Here is a 22,403-nt window from a genome sequence, read left to right as displayed (position 1 = left end):
CAGCCTTCTGCATCTGCACAGAAGAACATCTGCTTAAAGCAAGGCCCAGGCAGGCACTCATGAGCCCTGTTGATACCTGGTTCTAACATGCAGCCTATGTCCTAATCTTGTCCACATTCTGATTGTGCCCACATTTTTAGACAAGCGTAGATCATTAAAAGTCACATTGTGATCTGATTGTGATCAGGTCTTATAAGTGTGAACAGACTAGACCAGGTAAAGATCAGGACATGATCAAGCCTGTCTCCTTCCCTTGCAGCGCGTGTCTTGGCAGACAGGTGTTGTGGTACAACTGTTATCAACTCCAGAGCCGGATCTTTCCGTCAGCCACACGGGTCTGGATGCCTGTGTCATCTATGTAATATTTGCCTGCGTCTCTATTTGGGCACTGGTTTGGCCTGCTGACTGATGAGGGTGGGTCATCACACAGGAGTTGTCGAGCCCAACCAACAAGGAGCAGAGAGAAAGGGGGGAATAGAGTGAGAGAGAGATAAAAAGAGAGAGAGAGTAACTGACAGGGTAAGTTCTAGCACTCTGCCTCAGAGGTCCTCAGACAGCCGGATGACTTCACTCTGAGGGCGGGGCATCCTCCTAACATGCCCAGCGGCCTGTTATAAAGGCTCCTGGCCAGAGAGAGGCTGCCAATCAGCTCTGGAAGAGAAGAGGCAGAGCAGTGTGTGTGTGTGTGTGTGAGAGAGAGAGAGAGAGAGAGAGAGAGAGAGAGAGAGAGAGAGAGAGAGAGAGAGAGAGAGAAAGAAAGAGAAAGAGAAAGAGAAAGAGAGAGTGGGGGGAGAGGCATACTGTAGATTAGCCTACTGCTGCTGTGACTACTGCTCTACCAGAAACAGGGTGACAGCTAGGAAGATAATGCCCCAGAACGTGGTCCTGGATGGGCCAGCCCCCTGGGGCTTCAGGCTTACTGGAGGGAAGGACTTCAACCAGCCCCTGACTATCACCAGGGTGAGTGACCACTGACCCACCTTAAACGTGATTAATACCATTTTAAAATATATTCTAAAATTGACTCGTAGGTGTGATATGGTTACATTTTCTGGTGCCTGTTAAATGCTGAGTGGCAGCATTTTGAACTAACTGTAGACAATGGAGTGATTTCTGACTGAGACAGGCTTACAAAGAGTTACAGTAATCTAGGCTTGAGGAATTAAAAGCATGTATAACTTTCTGTAGATCAGTGACAAATAAAATCTTTAACACAGACCTAAATCTTGAGCTGCATGTAAAGGTTGTCCAGTCCTGCTTTTATTATTATCTATATATAAAGCAAAAGTCAAGTAAGACACAAGGTTTCTGCCCGTAGGCTTTACACTGGTGGACAAATGACCAAGGTTATTTACAGTCCAGGTTCGAGCAAGGTGGGGGTCAAATAAAACAACCTCTGATTTCATATCATTGAGCTGGAAGAAGTTGTCAGACATCCAACATTTGATGTCAGCAAGATACTGGTGAAAGGTTTGCTACGCTAGCTTGATCACTGGGTCTGATTGGCAAATAAAGTGGCATGTCAACTGCATAGCAGTGAAACTGAATTTTATGATTGCGGATGATGTCACCCAGGGGACTCATGTATAGGGAGAAAAGGATGGGCCCAGAATTGACCCCTGAGGGACACCATAGTAAATAAGTGCTGGGGACGATACTGAACCACCCATGGTCACTGAGAAATGTCTGCCACATAGATATGACCTGAACCAGTCGAGGACACTGCCGTAGATTCCCACCCACCTCTCCAGTCTGTCGATGAGAATGTTATGATCAATAGTATCAAACATGACACTGAGATGCAAAAAACTAGGATAGAGAACTAGGATAGAGCATTCACCGGCATCGTCAGCCAACAGAAAGTAATTACTGACTTTCAGGAAAGACGTTTCTGTGCTGTGAAGTGATTTGTTGTTCGTACTCATACCCACCAAATGCTTACAAACAACTTTTTCTAACATCTTGGATAAAAAAGGAAGTTTAGAGATGAGGAGGGGTCTAGATTGGGCTTTTTAAGGAAAGGTTGGACCAGAACAGTTTTAAAATAGGCTGGGAAGGATCCAGAGGTCAGGGAGCTATTTACAATACACAGAATGTTGGGGCCAACAGTATGCATAACTTATTTTAGTAGTGTAGTAGGGACCATGTCCAAGGGGCAGGGGGAGGTCTTCATGTGAGGAACAGTACCAAGGAGGGACTCAAAGGATATTTGGTCAAAGGAGTAACAGGAAGCAGTAGACAGCCTCAGAGTAGTTGCCTCTTGACCAGAAATGCTGGTATGGGGGTGGCTACTGTCAATCTGGGATCTAAAATGTTCTATATTTTCTGTTGAAAAGAATCGTAAAAACTGTTCGCCGAGACCAGGGGATGCAAGCATGTCATTGTTAAGGGGGCCACCAACAACATACTCAATTGTCTTAAACAGAATTTTTGAGTTGTGGCACTTCTCAGAGATCAGGGTAGAGAAATAGTTTGCATCTTTAACAGCAACATTGTAATTTCTCATTAGATCCTTCATCATTGTACATCATAGAACACTTGAAATTTGCATGCCTTCAATTTACATACAGCCTTTCTAAGTTCACTTTTTAAGGCACAACTGTGGTCTTTTAACCAAAGTGAGACTGGCAGACAGTTTATTATTGTTTTTAACTGGTGTCACTGAGTCAAAAGTAGCCTGTGCATTCGGAAAATATTCAGACCCCTTGACGTTTTCCACATTTTGTTACGTTACAGCCTTATTCTAAAATGGATTAAATAAAGAAAAATTCTCAACAATCTACACACAATACCCCATAATGACAAAGCAAAAACTGGTTTTTAGACATTTTTGCAAGTGTATTAAAGATAAATCAGATCCTTTGCTATGAGACTCGAAATTGCACTGATCATCCTTGAGATGTTTCTACAACTTGATTGGAGTCCACCTGTGGTAAATTCAATTGATTGGACACGATTTGGAAAGGCACACAGCTGTCTATATAAAGTCCCACAGTTGACAGTGCACGTCAAAGCAAAAACCAAGCCATGAGGTCGAAGTAATTGTCCGTAGAGCTCCGAGACAGGATTGTGTCGAGGCACAGATATGGGGAAGGGTACCAAAACATTTTTGCAGCATTGAATGCCCAAGAACACAGTGGCCTCCATCATTCTTCAATGGAAGAAGTTTGGAACCACCAAGACTCTTCTTAGCTGGCCGCCCGGCCAAACTGAGCAATCAGGGGAGAAGGGCCTTGGTCAGGGAGGTGAGCAAGAGCCCGATGGTCACTCTGACAGAGCTCCAGAGTTCCTCTGTGGAGATGGAAAACCTTCCAGAAGGACAACCATCTCTGTAGAACTCCACCAATCAGGCCTTTATGGTAGAGTGGCCAAAGGCACCTAAAGACTCTCCCATGAGAAACAAAGATTGTCTGGTCTGATGAAACCAAGATTGAACTCTTTGGCCTGAATTCCAAGCTTCACGTCTGGAGGAAACCTGGCACCATCCCTACGGTGAAGCATGGTGGTGGCAGCATCATGCTGTGGGGATGTTTTTCAGCGGCAGGGACTGGGAGACTTGTCCGGATCGAGGCAAAGGTGAACAGAGCAAAGTACAGAGAGATTCTTTATGGAAACATGCTTCAGAGTGCTCAGGACCTCAGACTGGAGCGAAGTTTCACCTTCCAACAGGACAACAACCCGAAGCACACAGCCAAGACAACCCAGAAGTGGCTTTGGGACAAGTCTCTGAATGTCCTTGAGTGGCCCAGCCAGAGCCCGAACTTGAACCCGATCAAACATCTCTGGAGAGACATGAAAATAGCTATTCAGCAACGCTCCCCATCCAACCTGACAGAGCTTGAGAGGATCTGCAGAGAAGAATGGGAGAAACTCCCCAAATACAGGTGTGCCAAGCTTATAGCATCATACCCAAGAAGATTCGAGGTTGTAATCACTGCCAATGGTGTTTCAACAAAGTACTGAATAAAGGGTCAGAATACTTATGTAAATGTGATATTTCAGTTTTTATTTGTTATAAATTTGCAAAGATATCTGAAACCTGTTTTGCTTTGTCATTATGGTGTATGGTGTATAAATTGATGAGGGAAAAAAACGATTTAATCAATTAAAAAAAAGGCTGTAACGTAACAAAATGTGGAAAAAGTCAAGAGGTCTGAAACTTTCCGAATCCACTGTATGTTATTGAAACTGTTCAGCAAATCAGCGGTATGACGACAAAGACCAGGATCATTAGGAGAGGATATAAAAGCAGTGGTAAATGTATTAGCAGTTGATGATGCGAGAGCGATCGGGGCAGACTTTCATTTAATTTTTTTCTCCTTTTCTTGATATCCAATTGGTAGTTACAGTCTTGTCCCATCGCTGCAACTCCCCTACGGACTCAGGAGAGGAAAAGGTCGAGAGCCATGCGTCCTCCAAAACACGACCCTGCCAAGTAGCACTGCTTCTTGACCCACTGCTCACTTAACCCACAACCCAGCCGCACCAATGTGTCGGAGGAAACACCGTCTCGTTGGCGACCGAAGTCAGCTTGCAGGTGCCCGGCCCACCACAAGGAGTCACTAGAGTGCGATGGGACAAGGAAATCCCGGCCGGCCAACCTCTCCCCTAACCCGGATGACGCTGGGCCAATTGTGCGCCGCCTCATGGGTCTCCCGGTCACGGACAGCTGTGACACAGCCTGGGATCGAACCCGGGTCTGTAGCGATGCAGTGCCTTAGACCGCTGCACCACTCAGGAGGTTAGAGGTGGCAGACATTTTTGGAGAAAGCATTTTAAATACAATAATGAGATGGTCAGAGACAAACACATCAATAGTTTCCAAGTGATCAATATTCAGACCATAGGACAGCAGCAGATCAACACTATGGCCTTGGTAGTGTGTAAGCCCTGTGGTATGTAGCACAACCTTCAAGGATTCTAACTCTCCCCAGCTAGTGCATTCTTTAAATAACTCTGTCATATTTAAACATGACCAAAGCCAGCTGGTCAGAGAAATCCTGCAATGAACAAACTATTAGGTTTATGTTGAGGAGGGCGGTACACTAGAATGTGTAAGGTGAGCTGTTGCGTGTTCAAGCAAACGATAAGACTTTAAAATGAGGAACATTTTATGTACTGTATATGCTTGTCTCTATGAATGACGGCTACCCTCCCCACCATGGCCAAATGGCCTGGATGTCTAGTGAGTCACCATGGAGATCTCCAGTCACACCTGTCACAGCCAGGAGAACATATCTTCTTACCCCTCAGCCCCCTGGAACTCCCCTCGACCCCCAGGAACCCCCCTCGTCCCCCAGGAACCCCCCCCCCCTCATCCCGGGCCCGTAACGAGCTGCTGAAGGAGTAGAGGGGATAGGACTGAAACTCTTAGCAGACTGTTAGTAGTGTAGGACTGAGACTCTTAGCAGACTGTTAGTAGTGAAGGACTGAGACTCTTAGCAGACTGTTAGTAGTGTAGGACTGAGACTCTTAGCAGACTGTTAGTAGTGTAGGACTGAGACTCTTAGCAGACTGTTAGTAGTGTAGGACTGAGACTCTTAGCAGACTGTTAGTAGTGTAGGACTGAGACTCTTAGCAGACTGTTAGTAGTGTAGGACTGAGACTCTTAGCAGACTGTTAGTAGTGTAGGACTGGAAGTGCCTGGGCTGCTTGACCCAAATCCCTTATACAGTGAGGGAAAAAAGTATTTGATCCCCTGCTGATTTTGTACATTTGCCCACTGACAAAGAAATGATCAGTCTATAATTTTAATGGTAGGTTTATTTGAACAGTGAGAGACAGAATAACAACAACAAAAATCCAGAAAAACGCATGTCAAAAATGTTATAAAATTATTAGCATTTTAATGAGGGAAATAAGTATTTGACCCCGCTGCAAAGCATAACTTAGTACTTGGTGGCAAAACCCTTGTTGGCAATCACAGAGGTCAGACGTTTCTTGTAGTTGGCCACCAGGTTTGCACACATCTCAGGAGAGATTTTGTCCCACTCCTCTTTGCAGATCTTCTCCAAGTAATTAAGGTTTTGAGACGGACGTTTGGCAACTCGAACCTTCAGCTCCCTCCACAGATTTTCTATGGGATTAAGGTCTGGAGACTGGCTAGGCCACTCCAGGACCTTAATGTGCTTCTTCTTGAGCCACTCCTTTGTTGCCTTGGCCGTGTGTTTTGGGTCATTGTCATGCTGGAATACCCATCCACGACCCATTTTCAATGCCCTGGCTGAGGGAAGGAGGTTCTCACCCAAGATTTGACGGTACATGGCCCCGTCCATCGTCCCTTTGATGCGGTGAAGTTGTGCTGTCCCCTTAGCAGAAAAATACCCCCAAAGCATAATGTTTCCACCTCCATGTTTGACGGTGGGGATGGTGTTCTTGGGGTCATAGGCAGCATTCCTCCTCCTCCAAACACGGCGAGTTGAGTTGATGCCAAAGAGCTCCATTTTGGTCTCATCTGACCACAACACTTTCACCCAGTTGTCCTCTGAATCATTCAGATGTTCATTGGCAAACTTCAGATGGGCATGTATATGTGCTTTCTTGAGCAGGGGGACCTTGCGGACCCTGCAGGATTTCAGTCCTTCACGGCGTAGTGTGTTACCAATTGTTTTCTTGGTGACTATGGTCCCAGCTGCCTTGAGATCATTGACAAGATCCTCCCGTGTAGTTCTGGGCTGATTCCTCACCGTTCTCATGATCATTGCAACTCCACGAGGTGAGATCTTTCATGGAGCCCCAGGCCGAGGGAGATTGACAGTTCTTTTGTGTTTCTTCCATTTGCGAATAATCACACCAACTGTTGTCACCTTCTCACCAAGCTGCTTGGTGATGGTCTTGTAGCCCATTCCAGCCTTGTGTAGGTCTACAATCTTGTCCCTGACATCCTTCGAGAGCTCTTTGGTCTTGGCCATGGTGGAGAGTTTGGAATCTGATTGATTGATTGCTTTTGTGGACAGGTGTCTTTTATACAGGTAACAAGCTGAGATTAGGAGCACTCCCTTTAAGAGTGTGCTCCTAATCTCAGCTCGTTACCTGTATAAAAGACACCTGGGAGCCAGAAATCTTTCTGATTGAGAGGGGGTCAAATACTTATTTCCCTCATTAAAATGCAAATCAATGTATAACATTTTTGACATGCGTTGGTCTGGATTTTTTTGTGTTATTCTGTCTCTCACTGTTCAAATAAACCTACCATTAAAATTATAGACTGATCATTTCTTTGTCAGTGGGCAAATGTACAAAATCAGCAGGTGATCAAATACTTTTTTCCCTCACTGTAGTGTACTATTTTAGACCATGCACTGTGTAGGGGATAGGGTACCATTTAGGACACAAATGTGTAGAGGCTGACTAGAGCTAGGATGGGGATGTTACAGGTTTACTTAAGAGTCATGCAGCAAGACTTGGTGAATACTTGTCAGGAATGGTGCTAATGGTATATAATGTAACCCAGCATTGTAACCCAGAGTAATTGGGACCAATGAAAAGCTGGTTATTTTTCATTCCTCCCTTCAAGTTCATGTCCTTATTACTTAACTGTGATCCAATGCTACTTCTTGGAGGTTTTGAATGATCATTAGCTGGATAACGTTAACATTAACTATGGGCTAGAAGAGAGCAGTCCAGAGTTAGAGACAGATATGACCCAAAATGACACAGGTTCCTGCTAACCAGCCTGATTTTGCTCCACATCGCTCTGATTAAGACCAGAACCTACATTCTGATTAAAGCCAGAACCTAAATTCTGATTAAGACTAGAACCTAAATTCGGATTAAGACCAGAACCTATATTCTGATTAAGACCAGAACCTAAATTCTGATTAAGAGCAGAACCTAAATTCTGATTAAGACCACAACTTAAATCCCTTTAAGACCAGAACCTACTTTCTAATTAAGACCAAAACCAAGCAGAAAGCATACCCATGCCATAGTCAGGGTCTGGGAATACAATAGTGATCTACACTTTAGGCCCAATGTGTCTTATCATAACCATGGTTATTTCAGTGATGCCTAATTGTTTCCTCTGCTGATTAGGTTTGTGACGTCTATCCAACAACAACATTCTGCAATGTTACTGCTCAAATCCCAGCTGTTATTCCATTAAAACCAACCACCCAACAATCTTGGTGTATTGCTCATACAAAAATAACTGATAAGCAATGGAAGACCATGGTTATATACTATTGATATACGTCCCAAATGGCACCCTATTCCTTTTATAGTGTACTAGTTTTGACCAGAGCCCATAGGGATTAGTGTTATAATATGAGTCCCATCTGTCTGAAAAGGATTGGTCATAAGGTGCCGGGAATTGGCTGGTAGTGATATCTTCATGTGGGTAGCATGTCCTTACTTGTGCAGTGCTCTTCTCTGAGAGGTGCCTCTGGGTCTATATGGCATGTTTTTCACAACGTTGTCAAAGCCATTACTGATGATGCCTACGTCTAAACAGGAAACAGGTGTTCCAGTATGTGACTAAACTGCAAACAGTCTGCTTCTGCTTGTACTGTATGCCAGTCTGCTTTTATCTTGTAACAATGCGTGGTTATGGCTGCTATCTAATTGTGTTCTGTATGTATATAGGTTTTAATAGAATGAGTGTTTATGTGATTTCATGAGGATGTGTATTAGTATGGAACTGAGACTGTGTGTGTGGCTGACGTATTTTAAGCCCCTCCCTCCCAAATGGCTCTTACTTCCTGTCCTGTCATGCAGAGGTGTCATGGTGGTTCCTCTGTGTGAGAGGTGTCATGGCAGTTCCTCTGTGTGAGAGGTGTCATGGCAGTTCCTCTGTGTGAGAGGTGTCATGGTGGTTCCTCTGTGTGAGAGGTGTCATGGTGGTTCCTCTGTGTGAGAGGTGTCATGGTGGTTACTCTGTATGAGAGGTGTCATGGTGGTTCCTCTGTATGAGAGGTGTCATGGTGGTTCCTCTGTGTGAGAGGTGTCATGGTGGTTCCTCTGTGTGAGAGGTGTCATGGCAGTTCCTCTGTGTGAGAGGTGTCATGGCAGTTCCTCTGTGTGAGAGGTGTCATGGTGGTTCCTCTGTATGAGAGGTGTCATGGTGGTTCCTCTGTGTGAGAGGTGTCATGGCAGTTCCTCTGTATGAGAGGTGTCATGGTAGTTCCTCTGTGTGAGAGGTGTCATGGTGGTTCCTCTGTATGAGAGGTGTCATGGTGGTTCCTCTGTGTGAGAGGTGTCATGGTGGTTCCTCTGTATGAGAGGTGTCATGGTGGTGTGGTTCCTCTGTGTGAGAGGTGTCATGGTGGTGTGGTTCCTCTGTGTGAGAGGTGTCATGGTGGTTCCTCTGTTAGTTGGTGGTTCCTCTGTGTGAGAGGTGTCATGGTGGTTACTCTGTTAAGTGTCATGGTGGTTCCTCTGTGTGAGAGGTGTCATGGTGGTTCCTCTGTATGAGAGGTGTCATGGTGGTGTGGTTCCTCTGTGTGAGAGGTGTCATGGTGGTGTGGTTCCTCTGTGTGAGAGGTGTCATGGTGGTTTTCCTCTGTGTGAGAGGCGTCATGGTGGTTCCTCTGTGTGAGAGGTGTCATGGTGGTGTGGTTCCTCTGTGTGAGAGGTGTCATGGCAGTTCCTCTGTGTGAGAGGTGTCATGGCAGTTCCTCTGTATGAGAGGTGTCATGGCAGTTCCTCTGTGTGAGAGGTGTCATGGTGGTTCCTCTGTGTGAGAGGTGTCATGGTGGTGTGGTTCCTCTGTGTGAGAGGTGTCATGGTGGTGTGGTTCCTCTGTGTGAGAGGCGTCATGGTGGTGTGGTTCCTCTGTGTGAGAGGTGTCATGGTGGTGTGGTTCCTCTGTGTGAGAGGTGTCATGGTGGTGTGGTTCCTCTGTGTGAGAGGCGTCATGGTGGTTCCTCTGTATGAGAGGTGTCATGGTGGTGTGGTTCCTCTGTGTGAGAGGCGTCATGGTGGTGTGGTTCCTCTGTGTGAGAGGTGTCATGGTGGTTCCTCTGTATGAGAGGTGTCATGGTGGTTCCTCTGTATGAGAGGTGTCATGGTGGTGTGGTTCCTCTGTGTGAGAGGTGTCATGGTGGTGTGGTTCCTCTGTGTGAGAGGCGTCATGGTGGTTCCTCTGTTGCATGTGGTTCCTCTGTGTGAGAGGCGTCATGGTGGTGTGGTTCCTCTGTGTGAGAGGCGTCATGGTGGTGTGGTTCCTCTGTGTGAGAGGTGTCATGGTGGTTCCTCTGTGTGAGAGGCGTCATGGTGGTGTGGTTCCTCTGTGTGAGAGGCGTCATGGTGGTGTGGTTCCTCTGTGTGAGAGGCGTCATGGTGGTGTGGTTCCTCTGTGTGAGAGGTGTCATGGTGGTGTGGTTCCTCTGTGTGAGAGGTGTCATGGTGGTGTGGTTCCTCTGTGTGAGAGGTGTCATGGCAGTTCCTCTGTGTGAGAGGTGTCATGGTGGTTCCTCTGTATGAGAGGTGTAAACAGGTACTGAGCACCAAGACACAGACTGACTTTGTTCTTCCATTCAAAACAAACATTAACAATTCACCATGTGCCTGCCAGAGTGGTGCCATGGGAAACATCTGATCTGCATTCATTGTGCCCGTTATAAATCCAGTAGGGGCCATTCTCTCAGCAATCATCTCTGATTGGTTCTCACTCAGTAACTCCAGATGTCTGTTAGAGACAACAGAGTTGTATGAAACCACAAACAGACAACAGTCTGCCGTATGTGACCTGATATTGAGGACATGGCTACTGATACCATACAGTATAACATACCAAAGAAGTTCATGTACTGTATTTGGTTTATACAGGTTAGAGTTAGGACTTGTACACCACGTTGAAATGAGGAGTAATATGAAACAGGAACGTAAAGGAGGCAGCTGTTATCAAGTTGTTTCCCTCGTAGAAGATATATGATACAGGCAGCGTAACGCAACAGAGCCATAATGAATCATCCAGCCATAAATAGCCAGATAGATTACCCCAGTTTGCATTAATCTGCCTTTTCAACAGAACAACAGGGGAGGAAAAGTAGTGAGAGAAGGGGGGGTAAGTGTGGGCAGGTGGAGAGACCCAGGCATGGTGAAGGGTTGAGATAAGAACCTGGAGGCAGAGAGGTGAGGTGACTACCTCTGGAATAACACTGACCAGGTAGGAGAGAAGCAAGGGGATGATGTCAGGTCCCATTAGAGGCAGATAGAGGGAGTAGAGAAGGGGGATGGGGGAGAGAGAGAGAGAGAGTGAGGGGGGAGAGAAGAGTGGAGAGAGAGGGGGGGAGAGGGCGGAGAAGAGTGGAGAGAAAGAGGGGGGAGAGAAGAGTGGAGAGAGAGAGGGGGGAGAAGAGTGGAGAGAGAGAGAGGAGGGGGAGAGGCGGGAGAAGAGTGGAGAGAGAGAGGGGGGAGAGAAGAGTGGAGAGAGAGAGGGGGGAGAGGGTGAGGGTGAGAAGAGTGGAGAGAGAGAGAGAGGGGGGAGAAGAGTGAAGAGAGAAGAGAGAGAGGGGGGGAGAGGGTGAGGGTGAGAAGAGTGGAGAGAGAGAGGGGGGAGAAGAGTGAAGAGAGAAGAGAGAGGGGGGGAGAGGGAGGAGAGGGGGGAGAAGAGTGGAGAGAGAGAGAGGGGGGAGAGGGGGGAGAAGAGTGAGAGAGAGAGAGGGGGAGAGAAGAGTGGAGAGAGGGGGGGGGGGTGAGAAGGGGAGGGTTCTAGGCTTGGAGACAGAATGGATGCCTAAGCAGTTAGGTCAGCAGGCTGTCAATAGTGTAATCCCCTATCCCATGTACTGTAGTCTGGCACCACACAGTGATGGACAGATCATCTACACGGCTTTATTTATAGGGCATGTAAAACACAGAATGGACTCCTATTCACACTCTGGGTGTAGCCATTATGTTGAAACAGCCAGTGTACTGCAATGTCTACCAACCACTGTGCTTCCACGTCACTTCTCCCACACATTTGTGCCCCGTTAGAACTGTTCAAACTGAAGTGGTACTTGGTTTCTAGGTGACGCCGGGCAGCAAAGCCTCGCTGGCCAACCTGTGCCCCGGTGACATCATCCTGGCCATAGAGGGTGTGAGTACAGAGTGCATGACTCACGGCGAGGCCCAGAACAAGATCAAAGACCCTGCCTCCCAGCTCGGCCTCAAGATTGAGAGGTAGGTGAGCAAGCAGAATGACTGGTCTGTGTCCCAAATGGCACCCTATTTCCTTTGTAATGACCTACTTTGGGCCCTGGTCAAAATAGGGCCCTGGTCAAAAGTAGTGTACTATATAGGGAATAGGGTGTATTTGGGATGCACACTGGTAATAAGATGATAACACAAGTACAAGGACACCAGCCATCTATGGTCAACTTTTCTTTACAGTAGTGTACTCATGAAAGATAGATAGTTATGAACTGGGTGGTTCGAGCCCTGTTTGCTGATTGGCTGAAAGCTGTGGTATACCACAGGTATGACAAAAATTTATTTTTACTGCTCTAATTAAGTTGGTAACCAGTTTATAATAGCAATAAGGCACCTCTGGGGTTTGTGATATATGGCCAATATACCACGGCTAAGGGCTGTGTCCTAGCACTCCCCGTTGCGTCGTGCCCAAGAACAGCACTTAGCCGTGGTATATTGGCCATATACCACACCACCTCGGGCCTTATTGCTTAAATACACACCACACAATGTTGAATACTCTAGCAGTCATGACATTTAAATACACACCACACAATGTTGAACACTCTAGCAGTCATGACATTTAAATACACACCACACAATGTTGAATACTCTAGCAGTCATGACATTTAAATACACACCACACAATGTTGAATACTCTAGCAGTCATGACATTTAAATACACACCACACAATGTTGAACACTCTAGCAGTTATGACATTTAAATACACACCACACAATGTTGAATACTCTAGCAGTCATGACATTTAAATACACACCACACAATGTTGAACACTCTAGCAGTTATGACATTTAAATACACACCACACAATGTTGAACACTCTAGCAGTCATGACATTTAAATACACACCACACAATGTTGAACACTCTAGCAGTCATGACATTTAAATACACACCACACAATGTTGAACACTCTAGCAGTCATGACATTTAAATACACACCACACAATGTTGAACACTCTAGCAGTCATGACATTTAAATACACACCACACAATGTTGAACACTCTAGCAGTCATGACATTTAAATACACACCACACAATGTTGAACACTCTAGCAGTCATGACATTTAAATACACACCACACAATGTTGAACACTCTAGCAGTCATGACATTTAAATACACACCACACAATGTTGAACACTCTAGCAGTCATGACATTTAAATACACACCACACAATGTTGAACACTCTAGCAGTCATGACATTTAAATACACACCACACAATGTTGAACACTCTAGCAGTCATGACATTTAAATACACACCACACAATGTTGAACACTCTAGCAGTCATGACATTTAAATACACACCACACAATGTTGAACACTCTAGCAGTCATGACATTTAAATACACACCACACAATGTTGAACACTCTAGCAGTCATGACATTTAAATACACACCACACAATGTTGAACACTCTAGCAGTTATGACATTTAAATACACACCACACAATGTTGAACACTCTAGCAGTCATGACATTTAAATACACACCACACAATGTTGAACACTCTAGCAGTCATGACATTTAAATACACACCACACAATGTTGAACACTCTAGCAGTCATGACATTTAAATACACACCACACAATGTTGAACACTCTAGCAGTCATGACATTTAAATACACACCACACAATGTTGAATACTCTAGCAGTTATGACATTTAAATACACACCACACAATGTTGAACACTCTAGCAGTCATGACATTTAAATACACACCACACAATGTTGAACACTCTAGCAGTTATGACATTTAAATACACACCACACAATGTTGAACACTCTAGCAGTCATGACATTTAAATACACACCACACAATGTTGAACACTCTAGCAGTCATGACATTTAAATACACACCACACAATGTTGAACACTCTAGCAGTCATGACATTTAAATACACACCACACAATGTTGAATACTCTAGCAGTCATGACATTTAAATACACACCACACAATGTTGAACACTCTAGCAGTCATGACATTTAAATACACACCACACAATGTTGAACACTCTAGCAGTCATGACATTTAAATACACACCACACAATGTTGAACACTCTAGCAGTCATGACATTTAAATACACACCACACAATGTTGAACACTCTAGCAGTCATGACATTTAAATACACACCACACAATGTTGAACACTCTAGCAGTCATGACATTTAAATACACACCACACAATGTTGAATACTCTAGCAGTTATGACATTTAAATACACACCACACAATGTTGAACACTCTAGCAGTCATGACATTTAAATACACACCACACAATGTTGAACACTCTAGCAGTTATGACATTTAAATACACACCACACAATGTTGAACACTCTAGCAGTCATGACATTTAAATACACACCACACAATGTTGAACACTCTAGCAGTCATGACATGTTCTTCCTTTCAAGCTTTTTTATCAGGATCCCCATTACCAGTCGCCGATAGATACAGTTAGTCTTACTTCCCACATATAACGAAAAATACATTACAGACTTTACAATTTACATACATTTAAAAACTTGAACATGTAGTGTGTGTGCATCTATCAGTTACACATACTTGTCAGTACATACACACAACAAGTTAACAGAAATAAAAAGGAAATCAAAGCACGTTTTATTTGTCACATACGCTGAATGCAACGGGTGTGGACCTTACCATGAAATGATTGCTTGCGAGCCCTTCCCAATGATGCAAAGTTTTTTAAAAGTTACAAAAATAGTAAGTCAAGGGGAAACATTGACTGTCTCTCTGTGGCTGAGCTATAGTGAACTTGCTAGGCCTTTATGAGTGGTTGCCGGGTGCACGGCGCTCAGTCAAAATGCCAGGGCTGCATTCCATCTCTTTGATTCATAACCTCATGAAACTGTTTGAGAGTCTTGCGTGGGGTCAGAGATGCTCGCGTGGGGTCAGAGATGCTCGAGACGCTGATGTAAATTACGAGTGCAGCAAGGGCATGGTTGGGTCAAAATGCTAAGCAGCTGGCCTGTCTGGCTACAGTTTGATCTGGATTTATTATTTAATGGCAGGAAGGAAGGAAGGCTGCTGTATATCAGGGTTTGACTGACCGTGGACTCTTTCTCTGTCTATCTTGCAGGCCTGAGACCAAACTGTGGTCACCCCAAGTCACAGAAGATGGGAAAGCAAACCCATTCAAGCTCAATTTAGAGGCAGAACAGCAAGTAAGTAGCCGAAGGCATAAATGGTTTTAGGTTAAGGACTACATTCCGATTCACATCAATCCCTCTCCTGGTGTTTGTGTGGTTGTGTACAGTTACGGTATAGCTGGTATTCAATTAAATTGAATTAAATTGTCCCCTTCAGGCAATTCTAGGGTTATAGTGGTTCTTCAGACACATACTGTGTAGCTTGTATAGCTTTGACCACTGCATGCAGTGTGTGTACTGTGTAGCTTGTATAGCTGCATGCAGTGTGTGTCTCTGTCTGGCTCCACATGTAGGAGTTGAAACCTATCGGTACAGGTCACAACCGACGCGCCCAGCCCTTCATGGCTGCGGCCACCATAGACAACGGTCGCCAGGTGGTGAGTTCCTCCTACAACACCCCCATAGGCCTCTACTCCTCAGGCAACATCCAGGACGCCCTGCACAGACAGCTCCCAGGCCTTGTTCACGATAAGCATGAGGGGTGAGTAAGTGCCAGCCTGGTGTAAGTGCCAGCCTTCCTGATGCCTCGTGGACCCCACCTCTCCCCTCCTCCACCTGGTGTCACTAAACCTGCCTCTTGCTTCTCTTCTCCCCCCTGGCTGCTCCTCTCTCCTCTCTCACTCTATAACCTCAGAGCGCCTCTCTAACTCCTCCTCTGCCTCATCCTCTTCTGTCTTTTACAGGACCTGGGCTACTTTGAACACAAGTTTAACGTCAGGCCAAAGCTCTTCTTACCTGCAGGCCAAAGGTCACTAGTTTCAACATCTCCCTACTGATGCAGTAATACAGTAATACTAGTTTCAACATCTCCCTACTGATGCAGTAATACAGTAATACTAGTTTCAACATCTCCCTACTGACGTAGTAATACAGTAATACTAGTTTCAACATCTCCCTACTGACGTAGTAATACAGTAATACTAGTTTCAACATCTCCCTACTGACGTAGTAATACAGTAATACTAGTTTCAACATCTCCCTACTGATGCAGTAATACTAGTTTCAACATCTCCCTACTGATGCAGTAATACAGTAATACTAGTTTCAACATCTCCCTACTGATGCAGTAATACAGTAATACTAGTTTCAACATCTCCCTACTGATGCAGTAATACAGTAATACTAGTTTCAACATCTCCCTACTGACGTAGTAATACAGTAATACTAGTTTCAACATCTCCCTACTGATGCAGTAATACAGTAATACTAGTTTCAACATCTCCCTACTGATGTAGTAATACAGTAATACTAGTTTCAACATCTCCCTACTGATGCAGTAATACAGTAATACTAGTTTCAACATCTCCCTACTGACGTAATAATACAGTAATACTAGTTTCAACATCTCCATACTGATGCAGTAATACAGTAATACTAGTTTCAACATCTCCCTACTGACGTAGTAATACAGTAATACTAGTTTCAACATCTCCCTACTGACGTAGTAATACAGTAATACTAGTTTCAACATCTCCCTACTGATGCAGTAATATAGTAATACTAGTTTCAACATCTCCCTACTGACGTAGTAATAAAGTAATACTAGTTTCAACATCTCCCTACTGATGCAGTAATACTAGTTTCAACATCTCCCTACTGATGCAGTAATACAGTAATACTAGTTTCAACATCTCCCTACTGATGCAGTAATACTAGTTTCAACATCTCCCTACTGATGCAGTAATACAGTAATACTAGTTTCAACATCTCCCTACTGACGTAGTAATACAGTAATACTAGTTTCAACATCTCCCTACTGATGCAGTAATACAGTAATACTAGTTTCAACATCTCCCTACTGATGTAGTAATACAGTAATACTAGTTTTAACATCTCCCTACTGATGCAGTAATACAGTAATACTAGTTTCAACATCTCCCTACTGACGTAATAATACAGTAATACTAGTTTCAACATCTCCTTACTGATGCAGTAATAAAGTAATACTAGTTTCAACATCTCCCTACTGATGCAGTAATACAGTAATACTAGTTTCAACATCTCCCTACTGACGTAGTAATACAGTAATACTAGTTTCAACATCTCCTTACTGATGCAGTAATAAAGTAATACTAGTTTCAACATCTCCTTACTGATGCAGTAATACAGTAATACTAGTTTCAACATCTCCCTACTGACGTAGTAATACAGTAATACTAGTTTCAACATCTCCCTACTGACGCAGTAATACAGTAATACTAGTTTCAACATCTCCTTACTGATGCAGTAATACAGTAATACTAGTTTCAACATCTCCCTACTGACGTAGTAATACAGTAATACTAGTTTCAACATCTCCTTACTGATGCAGTATTACCATAATCAGTTTTATTCAGTCACAGAGTTAATGATCTCATACTTACTGATTGGAATATTTCCATATAGCTGCAATAACTCATCTTCCATCTTTCCTGTCTCTTTCATGTGTTGTGGTGTCTCTTCTTCCCTGCCCTACCTCTGGCTTTGCAATCACTGACCACCGCCCTCAGCAAGTACCCTCCTCAAGGCCTGATGGGAAATGGCCATCAGATGGTGGTCACCCTCGCCACCCCTGACCCTCCCCTGTCTGCTAACTCCAGCACAAACCAACCCCTGGCCCCCAGTGCTCAGTATAACTCCCCCATTAACCTGTACTCTGAGGCCAATGTCTCAGCCGCTCAGCAGCTAGCTCAGATCACATCACTAGAGGAACAGGTCCCTCTAAGGTAATCATAGGTGTGTGTGTGTGTGTGTGTGTGTGTGTGTGTGTGTGTGTGTGTGTGTGTGTGTGTGTGTGTGTGTGTGTGTGTGTGTGTGTGTGTGTGTGTGTGTGTGTGTGTGTGTGTGTGTGTGTGTGTTATTCCTTAGTTACAAATTTAACAACCTCTGCTTACATTTCCAGAACATTACAGTACCAGTCAAAAGTTTGGACACGCCTACTCATTCAAGGGTTTTTCTTTATTTTTACTATATTCTACATTGTAGAATAATAGTGAAGACAATATAACTATGAAATAACACATATGGAAAGTGTTAAACAAATCAAAATATATTTTAGATTTTAGATTCTTCAAAGTAGCCACTCTTGGCCTTGATGACAGCTTTGCACACTCTTGGCATTCTCTCAACCAACTTCATGAGTTAGTCACCTGGAATGCATTTCAATTAATAGGTGTGCCTTGTTAAAAGTTAATTTGAGGAATTTCTTTCCTTCTTAACGTGTTTGAGCCAATCAGTTGTGTAGTGACAAGGTAGGGGTGGTATACAGAAGACAGCCCTATTTGGTAAAGGACCAAGTACATATTATGGCAAGAACAGCTCAAATAAACAGAGAGAAGCGACAGTCCATCATTACTTTAAGACATGGTCAGTCAATTTCGAAAATTTCAAGAACTTTGAAAGTTTCTTCAAGTGCAGTTGCAAAAACCATCAAGCGCTATGATGAAACTGGCTCTCATGAGGACCGCCACAAGAAAAGAAGACCCAGAGTTACCTCTGCTGCAAAGGATAGGTTCATTAGAGTTGCCAGCCTCAGGAATCGCAGCCCAAATAAATGCTTCACAGAGTTTATGTAACAGACACATCTCAACATCAACTGTTCAGAGGAGACTGTGTGAATCAGGCCTTCATGGTCAAATTGCTGCAAAGAAACCACTACTAAAGGACACCAATAAGAAGAAGAGACTTGATTTGGCATAGAAACACGAGCAATGGACATTGGTCTGAGGAGTCCAAATTTAAGATTTTTGGTTCCAACCGTTGTGTCTTTGTGAGACGCAGAGTAGGTGAACAGATGACCTCCGCATGTGTGGTTCCCACTGTGAAGCATGGAGGAGGAGGTGTGATGGTGTGGGGGTGCTTTGCTGGTGACAATGTCTGTGATTTATTTAGAATTCAAGGCAGACTTAACTAGCATGGCCACCACAGCATTCTGCAGCGATACGCAATCCCATCTGGTTTGCGCTTAGTGGAATCATCATTTGTTTTTCAAAAAGACAATGATCCAACACACCTTCGGGCTGTGTAAGGGTTATTTGACCAAGAAGGAGAGTGATGGAGTGCTGCATCAGATGACCTGGCCTCCACAATCACCCAACATCAACCTATAAGGACTCAGGGCCAGACCCAGATGCAGACACGGAAGGATGTTGGTTTGAGCGTTTGATATTTATTAGTTCCAAAAGGGGTAGGCAAGAGAATAGTCGTGGACAGGAAAAAGGTCAAAACCAGATCAGAGTCCAGGAGGTACAGAGTGGCAGGCAGGCTCGAGGTCAGGGCAGGCAGACTGGTCAGGCAGGCGGGTACAAAGTCCAGAAAACAGGCAAGGGTCAAAACCGGGAGGACTAGCAAAAGAGAGAATAGCAAAAGCAGGCACATGGGAAAAACACACTGGTTGACTTGAAACAGACAAGACAAACTGCCACAGAGAGACAGGAAACACAGGGATAAATACACTGCGGAAAATAAGCAACACCTGGGGAGGGGGGGGGGGGGTGGAGACAATCACAAGGACAGGTGAAACAGATCAGGGTGTGACACAACCCAATTGAGAGGGTTTGGGATGAGTTGGACCGCAGATTGAAGGAAAAGCAGCCAACAAGTGCTCAGCATATGTGGGAACTCCTTCAAGACTGTTGGAAAAGCATTCCAGGTTGAAGCTGGTTGAAGCATGCAAAAGTGTGCAAAGCTGTCATCAAGGCAAAGGGTGGCTACTTTTAAGAATCTAAATTATAAAATATATTTTGATTTGTTTAACACTTTTTGGGTTACTACATGAGTCCATATGTGTTATTTCATAGTTTTGATGTCTTCACTATTATTCTACAATGTAGAAAATAGTAAAAATAAATAAAAATCCTTGAATGAGTAGGTGTGTCCAAACTTTTGACTGCTACTGTATATTACGGTGAAGGCCAGAGGAATTCCAGAAAAAGGTACCATGTGATAAAATCCTATCTTCTCTCCCTCTTGCATCCTAGTGGTAAGACACTGTCCTCCATCAAGGAGTCTCATGTGTACCGGATGCTCCAGGATGACCAGGATAGGCCACATGGACCACGTCAGTCAGGCTCCTTTAAGGCTCTGCAGGAACACGTGGAGACTGATGGTGAGCTAAATCCAAGCATACAGATTACTTATCCATTCTGACGGCACTTAATAACAAAGTACACATGTAATTATTTATTGATAAAAGGTAGAATGAGCAGGGTTGGGTAGAAACGGATTACACGTAGCAGGGATTGTCACCTTAACCCAAAAGTAAACCAATGTTTTGTGCATTAATAGGAGCAAAGCCGCTGATTACTAAAAGTGTAAGAGCTCCAGTGACAAAGCTTCCTACACCGGCGGGATCGCTACAGAAACTACCCCTCTGTGACAAGTGTGGAAACGGCATAGTGTGAGTACCCACTACCCAGGCTGACAGGAAATAAGGCACTGGAGTGTCCTCTCCCAATGACTCATCTGATCCTGCCCTCGCCCAATGACCCGTCTGATCCTGCCATCGCCCAATGACCTGTCTGATCCTACCCTCTTCATGTTCCGGATAATGACTAAACCAAAAAGAATGTATTAATAAACCACGAAGGACCTCCGCTACATTATACACATGTGAACAGGGAGGTAATGAGAAACCATGGCAGGAATGTTTTTGCGGTGAGGAAACACAAGATGACAGCGTCTACCTTGCCAGATCTGTCCTCTCTCATCTTTTGGTTTTGGGGGATGAAAGTAAGAAGTACATGAAAGGGATGAGTAAGGGAATATACCTGCCTCTGATACTTTTGATGTGGTGGGGCACATCTGCTGTTGCATAAGACCAAGGTCTAAGTGAGGTATGGTTAGAGCTATGGTGGTTTTGGATCCATAAATCTATCTGGATGGCAAAGTATAACCTCCTGCCTTGGCTAATTGCACACAGCGCGTAATAACAATAATTCAGAGCATTGGGAGGAAGTGTCTGGTAGACAAGATTAGGCAAAGTAAGACAGTCAACTCTCTTGTCCCCTGCTCCCACAGTAAGACAGTCAACTCTCTCGTCCCCTGTTCCCACAGTAAGACAGTCGACACTCTTGTCTTCTGCTCCCACAGTAAGACAGTCAACTCTCTCTTGTCCCCTGCTCCCACAGTAAGACAGTCAACTCTCGCTTGTCCCCTGTTCCCACAGTAAGACAGTCAACTCTCTTGTCCCCTGCCCCCACAGTTAGACAGTCAACTCTCTTGTCCCCTGCCCCCACAGTTAGACAGTCAACTCTCTTGTCCCCTGCTCTTCTGCTCCTAAAGTAAGACAGTCTTCTATCTCTTATCCCCTGCTCCCAAAGTAAGACAGTCAACTCTCTCTTGTCCCCTGCCCCCACAGTTAGACAGTCAACTCTCTTATCCCCTGCTCCCACAGTAAGACAGTCAACTCTCTCTTGTCCCCTGCTCTTCTGCTCCTAAAGTAAGACAGTCTTCTATCTCTTATCCCCTGCTCCCAAAGTAAGACAGTCAACTCTCTCTTGTCCCCTGCAGAGGCACAGTGGTGAAGGCCAGAGAAAAGTTCCGCCACCCTGGATGTTTCGTGTGCTCCGACTGCAAAGTCAACCTGAAGCAGAGGGGCTACTTCTTTGTGGAGGGGCAGCTGTACTGCGAGACCCACGCTCGCGCCCGGACGATACCTCCAGAGGGACACGATGTCATCACCGTTTACCCCACGGCTTGAGACCAGTGGACCGAGACATGCACAGACCTGTCCAAATGGAGCAAGAACTGTAACTTGCCACTCCCCTTCTCATACAGAATATTTCAGGACAAAATACATGATATATGGTTCCACAAGCTGCACAGTGGATAAGCCATACTGCAGTGGCGTTCATCAAATTAACACCCTGAACTGAACATATCAATATCTGTGGACATTATGTTGCAATTGGGAATTTGCTTATCACCGTCAAAAATGCAACCATTTATCTTTTTAAAAAGGAATATGTTTGTTATGCCTTGTGAATACCAACTGTGCCTTGTGATTTAAAGGTTTTCTGAATATGTTACCATTGGTAATAAAAAAAGAAGGCGTATTATCTTGTTTGTGTCATGTCCTCTATTATTACCACGTTCAAGATCGTCTGCATTGAA

General features: G+C 44.5%; 1 protein-coding gene across 3 annotated transcripts; it reads left to right on the top strand.

Moving 5' to 3' along the window:
* Window positions 1–676: 676 nt before the first annotated feature.
* pdlim3b (PDZ and LIM domain 3b) lies at window positions 677–22,352 on the top strand. Of its 3 annotated transcripts, none has more exons than XM_014212793.2 (8): window positions 677–960; window positions 11,954–12,105; window positions 15,242–15,326; window positions 15,995–16,059; window positions 17,801–18,016; window positions 20,270–20,397; window positions 20,577–20,688; window positions 21,801–22,352. In XM_014212793.2, exons 1-8 carry the CDS (start codon window positions 868–870, stop codon window positions 21,988–21,990), a joined length of 1,041 nt encoding a protein of 346 aa, XP_014068268.1. In that variant the 5' UTR covers window positions 677–867; the 3' UTR covers window positions 21,991–22,352. The 3 variants fall into 3 exon arrangements, with proteins under 3 accessions (XP_014068268.1, XP_014068267.1, XP_014068269.1); XM_014212792.2 differs by lacking the exon at window positions 15,995–16,059 and adding an exon at window positions 15,605–15,792; XM_014212794.2 differs by lacking the exons at window positions 15,995–16,059; window positions 17,801–18,016 and adding an exon at window positions 15,605–15,792.
* Window positions 22,353–22,403: the final 51 nt, after the last annotated feature.

The sequence above is a fragment of the Salmo salar genome, chromosome ssa09, assembly GCF_905237065.1.
Source record: "Salmo salar chromosome ssa09, Ssal_v3.1, whole genome shotgun sequence".
NCBI classification, from domain to species: Eukaryota; Metazoa; Chordata; class Actinopteri; order Salmoniformes; family Salmonidae; genus Salmo; species Salmo salar.
Note: the sequence above shows the minus strand (reverse complement) of the source record. Positions and strands in the feature narration are given on the sequence as shown.